Source organism: Aplysia californica, unplaced genomic scaffold, assembly GCF_000002075.1.
Source record: "Aplysia californica isolate F4 #8 unplaced genomic scaffold, AplCal3.0 scaffold00140, whole genome shotgun sequence".
In the NCBI taxonomy this organism is placed as follows: domain Eukaryota; kingdom Metazoa; phylum Mollusca; class Gastropoda; order Aplysiida; family Aplysiidae; genus Aplysia; species Aplysia californica.
The window spans coordinates 939,808-950,715 of NW_004797410.1; the positions used below are offsets into that span (position 1 = coordinate 939,808).

General features: G+C 39.0%; 1 protein-coding gene across 1 annotated transcript in view; it reads left to right on the forward strand.

Moving 5' to 3' along the window:
- The first annotated feature begins 3,382 nt into the window (after window positions 1–3,382).
- LOC101856339 overlaps window positions 3,383–10,908 on the forward strand; it is a 30,324-nt gene continuing 22,798 nt past the window's right edge. Inside the window, exon 1 of the mRNA XM_035969352.1 lies at window positions 3,383–3,457. Within this exon, the coding sequence (XP_035825245.1) occupies window positions 3,383–3,457 (75 nt within the window). The remainder of the gene's footprint in view (window positions 3,458–10,908) is intronic.

A 10,908-nucleotide genomic window follows, 5' to 3' on the forward strand; every position in this document is an offset into this window, starting at 1 on the left:
CCCCCACCCACCCAAAAAGAAAACCCTCTTTCCTTTTCCTTTTTTTACTCTGTAAAGTTACTGTATTTTTCATTTACGACAAATCCAAAACACAAATATACTCTCACTAAGAACACTATCTCTTTCCTCTGAGCCCAAACAGTAGGAGACAAACCCAACTCTTTTTCCCACAGATTAACTCACTGGCTGTTAGTCACGCTTCGCTTTAGACCCTCCGAGTGCTATCAATTTTCCCGGCTCTTGTGGACAAGGAAAGAGGGGGGGGGAGTGTTGAGGATCAGAAAGAAACCGAATATTTACGGCCTACTGATCAAGAGACACGCGAGCGTTCGTGGATACGTTGGCTCTCTCCTAATGTTGTTCTTTTATTTGCTTCTTATTGCTTTCGTAAACTGGTGCCAGAAGTTCAAGTGAGGTTGTTTTCATCACAAGTTCGAGTCTTTGGCCCTCGATGAGTCTCTCGATAAAGCTTTATGAGAGTATAAGTTCCTCAAAGCTCTTGGATGCATGTTATCTTTTCTTTATATTTTGGGTTATTTACTGGGACTGCTGTGAAGGTACAGTTCTTTTTTTTGTGCAGGTGTCTATTGAGACCATGGTTGAAGGAATGAAAGAAAATTGTTGTTTTTTATGTGTACTGAGTCTATTGCCGAAATAAAGTTCATTTTAAAAGTGAACTGAGGCTATTGTTGAGGCAGAGTTCTTTTTGAGGTGTTTACTGCGACTATTGTTGAAATAAAGTTCTTTTTGAATTGTGTTCAAAGTCTATTATTAAAAGAAAGTTTATTGAGTAGTACACTGAGACAATAAAATTATTGAAAATGTAAAGTTTTTTAAAGCTGTGTTGAAACATTGTCACTGATGTGACGGTCTTTTCAATTCTGCAAATGCATTGGATATTTAAGATTCTGCTCTGTGACTGTATGTTTGAAGATTTGGTGCAAAGCTGTGCATTGTGTTTGAAAGAAACAAAATGGTCAATTCGAGGTTTTTTTAAAAATAACAACAATAAAACAATCGTTTATTTTGTCTTTTCAACACTGTAATACAGCCTGTTCATATCTTGACAATGATGATGGTTTTTGTTTATAATTATTCCTGTTTATAGGGATTATGCCTTTTCAACCCTATGTTAAAGAATGTTTTGTGTTTTGAAATTGATTATACCTTTACTCTAGAGTACTAGTCCTCTTTTTTCTCTCTTTTTTTTTTTGCTTGGGGAAAGGGGGGGGGGCTGTTGTTCTCTAAGTGACTTGGCTATGGCTGCCGTTACTGGAGTCCAAACTGGCGACATTGTTATATTAATATGTTGAGTGCTAGTCAAAAAATCCTTATATTCAACCTCTTCGAACCTCGTTATTTTCTTGGGAAACCACAAAATGGTCGCACAGTGAAACATGCTTTGGCTTAATCCATTCACCGCTGAACCTACAGCTCACTAAAATCATAATGTGACATTTTGAGGAAGAATGAACGTAGTTTAATTAATTAATTAATTAATTAATTAATTAATTAATTGATATGTGCTTGAATGTGTTCGTGAGTTGATGTATTGATGTGGCCATTGTTCAATTGCTGCCTTTCCTTATTTAAAATAGACACTGTTTACTTGACTTCAACAATATGAAATAATGCGATTCGTCAACTTTCTGTTTCGCTTGCCAATGAGTATGGGTGTTCTTCTTCTCCTTTTATACTTTAATAAAACGGATAACTGTTCTGGCCCTACCAACCACATCACCTGTGGGTAGCTCATTTTTTATGTGTCCCATCAGCCGCTCGATGATAAAAACAAACAGGAAAAGACAAATGAAGTTTTTGGGACACCTAAACAGACATGCTAATATTAAATGCCTTGAGCGTCTAGCTCTCAGTTGCAAAACCGAAGGCAAACGAGGCAGGGGTAGGCCGGGCGAAACCTACTTGGAGAACCTAAACAGACGGGTGAAAGGAAAAGGTCAGGGTAATGTAGCTTTTTTAAAAGAATATCCGAGCAACGGAATGAACGGAGAACTATGATCACCGATGTCTGTAGCAAATCTGACACTTGATGATGATGATACTGTTTACCAGCGTATGTGCTGTAATTTCTTGTCACGGTTACACAAAAAAGACGCGAGGTCTAATTTCATGAAGGGTGAAAGGGAAGTTATTTTATCGAGTATTTTTGTCTGTCTGTATAGATCTTGTGTCATCAGTCTGGGTTGGCAGACTCGAACCAGCCTGCCTCATAAAAGATCTAAATTAAGATGATAACAGTAAAAGAATATATCTACCAACGAACATTGTTTACCTGTGTCCATTTCTTTGCGACAATCGGATACAATGACTTCCTGTTTTACATGACAATGATTATGGACGCTTTCACTTTTTTCTCTTCATGTAGGCCTAATGGGTATATCAACCATATTAACTTTTTTTTTAATGCATCGGACACAATATTACGTTATACTAGCACAGACCAAAGAAAGTTTCGCTTCATATTTTGAACCACCATACACGTAAACCAGAAACATGAATTTGCATAATTTGCATATATTCATAGTATACATGTTGTTGCAGCCTTGTGTGTGTGTGTGTGTGTGTGTGTGTGTGTGTGTGTGTGTGTGTGTGTGCGTGTGTGTGTGTGTATGTGTGTTTCAGATAACGAAAACGAAATTGAAAAAATAATCTTCCTGAATAACGAAAGTAATGATACATCATTTATAAAGTGCACCAAAACAGCGCTTTTTTCAAGTATTGTCGAATGACCAGATCCACAAGTTCTATAACTCTGAGTTAATCTTGATCATTCCAGATCTAACCCAGGGGCTGTCGTGGTCTGGACAGTATGGTGTTTTGCCTTTCATTCAGTAGGCCCGTGCTTCGAAACCATAAAACGACGGAAAGTTTTCCTCTCTAAAATAGTATACTTTCACCTCCTTTTCTGCTTTCTAACCATAATCTGTTGGCTTTCGTCTCTATTGTTAGCCTTCCCCCTCCCCCTCCCACCTTTTTTGCCCCTCCTCTGGGCTCCTGACTCTGTTTGCAACCTTTCTGCCACTCCTTGGCCCCTTTTTACAGCTGTATTCCAGCCACAACCCTGATCCTAGGTTAGATAAGATCTAACACCGAGCTTTCTCAGATAAGAGCAAACATCTCAGAGGTCCGTGTGCAAGTTGCGCACGATAAAAAATCCCTTTGTGGTTCAAAATGGATAACGGTAGGCTTCGGCCGCCATCCGGGCAAAATTCAAAATTAATTCATACCAAACTAAAAATGTTTAATCTGTCTCGCGCGCTCATATGACCTTATGCAGTTGCGAGCGCCGTAAAACACTTACCACAACAACAAAATATCTAACCCGAGTGCTTTCGTCCTCAGGTCTAAGTCCACTCACGTCATGGGAGCGGGGGCCTCTACCAAGAGCAGACCAACCACTGGCGCCTCTTCCAAGGCGGCCTTCGGCGACGATGAGGTGAGCTATATTAGTATTATAAAATCGATTTTTGCTTGATGATGATGATGATGATGAGGAAGCCCACAAGGCGAAACGTTGAGCTATTAAACAAATTTAAACTTTTTATATTGTTATTTTATTTTGTCTAAAATTAAAACAAAACTCTCCCTTCTACTCTGCTTATCAAACAATGATGATGATGATGATGATGATGATGATGATGATGATGATGATGATGATGATGTTACTGGAATCCAAAAATGCAATAAAATTGGTCTGGATGGATACAGTTCCTTTTAAGTCTGGAATAAGGAAACCTTTTTGCACTAGTCGGAGGGGTTTTTTGTTTCTTTTTAATAAGAGTTTTGCGGCACTTGCAACACAATTGGGTCACATAAGTGCTGAAAGACCTGGAGTGCACGACAGAAGTTATGTAAGAAGTTTTGCCGGACAACTTCTACACTCTGAGAGACCGTCTGACCACGTCCTAGGTATATATTGGCCCTGGCTGGCGTCTGCATGTTACATCGCGAATACGAGAATTGGCAGGGGCACAAGTTGTGAAAGTCGGAACAAAAGTCTGCGGTCATTTTTAAAAGTACAGTATACGCAGTTTTTACAATTTTACAGGAGCCCCCACCCCCAAAAAAAATAAATCCCCACAACAAACCAGAATAATATTGTTACCGGAAAAAAACATTTATTGCTTAAACATAATAAGGAAGTAGTTATTATCAAAATTGTGTTCTTAAAAACATTTACTTGGGATGTCTCCAAAGAGTTTGTTTTCTTGGTACAACAACATTCCGTTTTGTTTTGTTTTGTTGTTTGTTTGTTGTTTGGGTTTTTGTTTTTTGTTTTGTGTGTGTGGGGGGGGGTGTAACAGTCCTGAAAACTGTAAATACTGCATAATATACTGTATTTTTGAAAGTGATCGCAGAAGTGGTGTCGACCTTATAGATTATATGTCGTGACAGAATTGTGAGGCATCAAAGTGAAATCAGGCGCTCGTCAAGATAATGAAATCGAAGAAATCGAAGAAATCGAAGAAATTGGCATTTTCCCGCCGATGTAGCAAATGTTGTTGAATTGAGTATCTTTTTGTCTCAACACTTTTAATGTTGGTTTAAGAAACACAAAAAATGAAAAAAAATTAGTTTCCGAGGATTCTCAAGCTATGGAAGTCACTAAATCTTCGAGGCCATTTTCTCGCTAATTTTATGTTTAAGACCAGGTGATGGACACCTCCATCAATCGCAAGTTTCTCGACTTCTTTTCATAATAGATGGGATTTTTTTCATTAAAATCAAGGCAAATGAACAAGCTTTAACATCATACCAAAAACTCCATAATATGCCCCAAAATTGACGAGCGTCTGATTCTACCATGCTGTAACAAAATCAAAATCTGCTCCCCATGTTGTCACACCAATCTGCCTACGTTACGTTACCTGACGATGTCTTGATGGATGCAAGGATGGATCAATATAGCATTGATCTCAGTCTGGTGTTTTATCAAGCACCGTGTTCGATGGTCCTACCCTTCGATAATGCATGCAGATACGAGAAAAGTGGAGTGGAAAGGGGGGGGGGTGCTGGGCTTTTTTTTAATTTTTAGGGGGGTGGGAGCGGTGGCAAAATCAAATAATGTCAAAAGGTACAATTAGCAATGTTGCACATCAGAAATCAGTGTCAACATTTGTGTAGCAAAGCTGGAACAAGCTTCAGGGGCTTGCTCAGTAGTTCAAGGTCATTTCGAGTGATTTTAGTTTCGGTTGTGTTTGAGTCCCCTTTTAAACGAACTTGTTACTTTCAGAGCTGATATTGACATTGTAACATAGCTGCTCCCTTCGATAAAGTGTACTACTAGAAAGTTTTCGCCCCTATGGATACTATTTAGATCAGCTGAAAAGGAGGCAACGTTCCAGCAGAAAGACGGATATAATAAAAATCCATCCATGTGGGAAACGAACCAACGTCTTCTGTTTGGTATGGTTATGTAGGTTACTAGTTCAGTGCACATTTCGACAGAGTAATGTTACTTCAGAGTGATGATTTCTAAATAAACATCCATCTCCGGTGTGACCGAGCAAAGTGAAACGCTTTGTAACTTTAATAATTATTAGAATTTTTTTTTTCAAAAAAGCAACGTTGCGGTTTCTCTTCAACTGTGACAGAGTTTTTCCCTCAAAGCACATGCAGTCGACATCATAAATTATAATCTTTGGCCTGGAAACCGTGAATACTGACCAACCAATGTGTTTGCACAACGCAATCGCCCATATTTCAATGGTCTAGAGAGGCGTTCACGGCGCCAACGGTCAGCCCCGCGAGTCAAAAACAGACTGTTGAGATCGTGAATTCCACACAGGTGTGGGATTCACGGTTTCATCAGGCGACTTTTGGGGCACGGTGTTTATTCACGATTTTCATATTACGTCAGATTACGCGTTTGCGTTGAGATAATTGAAAAATTGTTTTACAGGGACATGTATCTCACCGAGCACTATCAAAATATGCAAAAAAACGATTTTCGAAAATTTGTGCAATTCACAGTTTTATCAGGCGACCGACGATAATTAATGATTCCAACCTTACCAAAGAGTCGAACCCAGCTGGACTTTTCCTGGATTAGAACTCATGATCTTTTGATTACAATAATTAGTGGCAAGCTGCAAGATAATTACTACACAACTCTCCCTTGTGCCCTTAGGATAATGGAAAGAGAAATAGAACCACTAATGCCCAAGAAGTAGAGCCCCTTTGAGGACTCGAACTTAAGTAACCCCTAAACAGCAAATTCACGTTTATGCCTACTTTTTGGTTTTTGGAACGGTGTCCCCATGTAGAACGTGAGAAATAGGGGAAAGAAGAAGCTACCAGAGCATTCTGTGTGTGTGTGAGTTCAATTCTTTTAGTATGTAACTGACGTAAGGATATTTCCTAGAGAGCCAAACCACTTAATTTCATTGCATCGGCATTGCATTTTAGCTTTTAGATCGCTCTATAAAAGTACTATTTCTTTTTTTAAAATTTAGTTAAGGTTTTACGGCGCTCGCAACTGCATAAGGTCATATGAGCGCCAATACTTTTATTTGTCAGAATTTCTAGATACCCGTGTACACGATGAGGAATCTACCAAGGTAAGGGTTGAAGTGGGTAGGCGTTTAGCCTTCGCGTGCAGAAGACATTAGTAAGTTCGATTCCCGAGTGGGAAGAACTCGTATTGAGCATATCCGTCTTTTTGCAAGGAGGTGATATCCCTCTCAGCCCGGTTGGCCCTGACAGGCAGGGTAGAAGCAGTCCACTTCCTCTGTGATCTAAATTATGTTGACGGGGGCCTAAAACAATTACAATAACAAATGACAGGGCAGTAGATCCTTTTTGGGACTCGAACTAAATCAGTGACCAGCACAACAATAAAAAAAGAAAGATGAGAACTCTCTTTCAAGAATAACTATGGCAGAAAATGTAATTGAAAAAATCCCGAACGTACGTGTTTAGAGGATTAATATGCCGACGTTAATTTTAAAAAATTGTTTGTTTTTCTATGCCGGAAGAGAAGCTATGCTTCTAGTATCTCTGGTGTGCAGTGGGTCTACTTTTATACACCCCTCCACCCGCCCCCTTCTCTCTTCTTCAAAAGCAATCTATTATTGATTTTTTAAAGTCGTGCTCTATTCTCTCTGTCGAACTGTCACTCAGTCTACCTCTCTGTCAATATACTTATCTTGTTACCTGCTTTGTTTATTCTTTTGTTTCGGTATCTTTCTAATCCTCCTTTTCGTCAATGACCTGTCTCGTTATTCAATTCTGTACTTCTTCTGCTCTTCTTCTTCTTCTTCATCTTCTTCTTAGCTTGTCAATTGCTGGGCTTTCTTCTTCGCTTTTCAATTGCTGGGCTTTCTTCTTCGCTTTTCAATTGTTGGGCTTTCTTCTTCGTAGCTTTTGAATTGCTGAACATTGATTCTCGAGCCTTTCAACAATGCAACACTCTGCCTCTTGCCACTCTTCCTCTCTAATTAATTTGATTCCAAGCCAGATTTCTATGTCTTGTTCACATAATATTCTACTATGTCTCCCCCTTCCTCTCTTGCCCTGTACTTTCTCTTTCAGAATAGTATGCTTCTCGAGTGAATCATGGCGTTTGCTATGCCCAAAGTAGCCCAGATTCAGTTTCAATATGTGGTGAAGGAATAATGGTGTTTCTATGCCTATTTTTCAACGAACTTCTTTAATTCTTTTTCTTTTCCTGTGTGCACGAAATTCGAAGAATTCTTCTATAACTTACGTTTTCGAAAGCTCTGCTTTAAAAAAAAAATATATATATATCTTGTTCATCGATGTTTCATACTTCATATTCATTTAGGCCTATTGCGGTGAGGGAAATTATGGTACTTCTCAGATTTTTATTTGAGTACCCTTGCTTTGTCACATGATGACGAACTCGGTTTCTCTCTCTCTCTCTCTCTCTCTCTCTCTCTCTCTCTCTCTCTCTCTCTCTCTCTCTCTCTCTCTCTCTCTTATTCTTTTCTCATATATATACTCTTTAATATTTTAAACTTCCCACCTCATATTAAAGGCAATAATTATCTTGATTAATATTTAACGAAACTCTCTTAAAATTTCAGATAAGGCAGTGCATTCATTATATAGCAAGGAAAACACGTGGCATGCAAAGTTAAGACTGTTTTTTATCTTCAATTTTGAACTTATAGTTGTCAGGGGTCAAAATGAAAAGTGACAGCTTTCAGTGACTTGTGATGATATCTTGTGTTGTCACATCTCACATCGTCGACGTATGGACGGGATGAATCGAGGCCATGGCTATTGAGGGATAATATTCCACTTTCCAATTAAGACTTAATCTAACCGAGAAAGGGGTACGGGGCTGGCGTGGTGTTGCCCGAATATCGCGATCTAAAATGCTTCACCACACGTGACGCTGTGCCCAGTAAAGTCTGTGCGTGATGTGATGGGGCTGCAGTTTTTTTTGCGACAAACTAGGCCCGTAGGGTGAAGGTTTCTATGTTTCAAACGAAGAACAGTCATGACAAAGATCGGTCAGCCATTTCTAAATCTTTTCGATTCATCCTGGGCCTTTGCTTGCCGGTTGAAATTGATTTCTCAAGCATTACGTTAGGATGAATGAGTCCACCCTCGATTTTGTCTTTCTATATATATACAATATATATGTATATATATATATATATATATATATATATATATATATATATATATATATATATATATATATATATATATATATATATATATAACTTCAATTCTTAATTCCATAATAAATTAATACGAGCAGTGCCCAAAAGAACATGATTTTGCTCAGGTTCTGTGCTCATGTTTGGAAATGTAATAATATGTTTGAGCTCCCAGTGAGAGCAAGTGACTTCAGTCTTCTGAGTGATTGTGTGTGTGTGTGTGTGTGTGTGTGTGTGTGTGTGTGTGTGTGTGTGTGTGTGTGTGTGTGTGTGTGTGTGCGCGATGCAACATTATCACAGTTATAAAAACTGTGAAACCTACCCAATCGCAGTGGTATTTAGTGAGGAGAAACAATGCCTACGGATTTATTATATATAATTAAGGGGCTATAGCTTCACTAAAACAAATGGACGATTTGTTCTGTGTCTATGTGTAAATACAAAGCATAGATTCTGACATTGACTAGTTCACACTACCCTTTCTCCCTTAATCCCGTCACACAACCTTTTTTTCACCTTTTCAATTCACCTTTACTAAGAATGACTCTGTGTTGAAACTCATGACATCGTCTCGCTTCATCGATATGTGTTTGATAGTGAGACGATATGTTTGAAAGTGGAGGGATGGCAGAAGAGTGCTCACTCCCTCACTCTCACGCACGCCCCAGTCGTGTTTTATTGAAATTCCTTACAGTATAGTTCATTTTGTATGTACTTGTCTTCCCTTGAAGAGGGCTTTTTTTAACATGCCTAAATTATATCTAATTAGGGAGCTTAGAAAAGTGTGTTACTCATACTGGTACCTCAAACCGGGTTCTTAAGTTGTTTATGTCTTCAGGGCGTGTTCTTATGCATTCACATTAAAGAATAAAATAACCAGACACACAGATAATGTGGGCTTTAAGGCGGACCGTGCTCTAGTTCCGGGTGTTTTTTTAGGTGGAGACCACTGTATATAAGAATGAGGAAGAAGTAAAAGAATGAAGGGGATAAATGCAGTTTTAAAAAAAATCGAAGTATGTACAAGATTTTGAAAATCTTGTTGTAGAGGAGCCAAGCCCATATAAATTCTACTGATCCATTCCACTGATCCAAAGCTGTTTACGAGCTATCAAATTCCAATTCTGCCCTTCAACGTACGCTTCATTCCTGTTCAAAGTAAGTTCTCCCAAAGTTCAGTGCCCAATCGAGGTGCAGATTACCTGAGCTCGCCACGGTCTAATCACCCTCCTAATACTCTTAAGAGGAGAAGAACGAGATAATAGAACTGGCCCGAGCAGCGAGCTGGCCTGTAGGAAATGTGTCTGGGGAGGTCAGCAAGATTTCCGGATACGGTAGGTGCAGCACAAACCGCTTCGACAAATCGGATGTGCTTGATCTGTTCAGGGCAGAAAGTCAGACAGACCAGTGTCCAGCAAGAACGAATTTCCATGCGCGCAATCATTTATTCTCCTTGTTTTCTCTTGGTATAATTGCGTAAGAAGGCATTTACCTCATATCGAATTTCTTGAAAAGAATACTGTGATGATTCTTATTCATCAGAAGTTGTCGCAACTATAATATTGTGATTTTTATCAATATTGCTATAATCATATTATTGTCAGTATCATTAATATCATTACTTACGTCATCATTATTATAATTTTTTTAATATATAATTTTAGATATAAAAGGGGGTGTGTGAGAGCAAGATTACCCTTAAGCCCTCTCCCTTGAAGTTGAAGACCAGCTTCGATTGACCCTAGTAAAATGATATGAGAGTGGTGCAGAAATCGAAAAGCGTGACGTCCAGTTGGCATCTGCTCAAGAAAAGCCTAGCCAGAACGGCCGTCGTCTTTATAGAGACTCTTCAAACTCGGACAAGCGTGAATTCCCATAAACGTCTGACCGTGGGTGTAGAACAATGTTATGGTGCGAATACTGTGGGTGGGTTCTTAAACGTTGCATGAAAATAGCAGCAGTCGAGGGGAAACGAACAGTGTGGGCTACATATGCAGATCCGTAAACTGCAGACACTGGACCTCATTCTTGCCGAGTCTTCAGAATTGCCGAGAATTACGTTACAAGCTGTGTTCTACGTAGAATAACAATACATTATGCTCTAAGTCTGAAATAAGATGCAAACTGTTTTTCCGGCTATAAAGTCCATGATATATAACTGAGAAGTCATAGTCTGTACTGAAAGAGGTACACACGTGTTATTTGTGTTACTGTACCCTTTTCGCTATGCAAGGAAACTAAACGGAACTCCCCC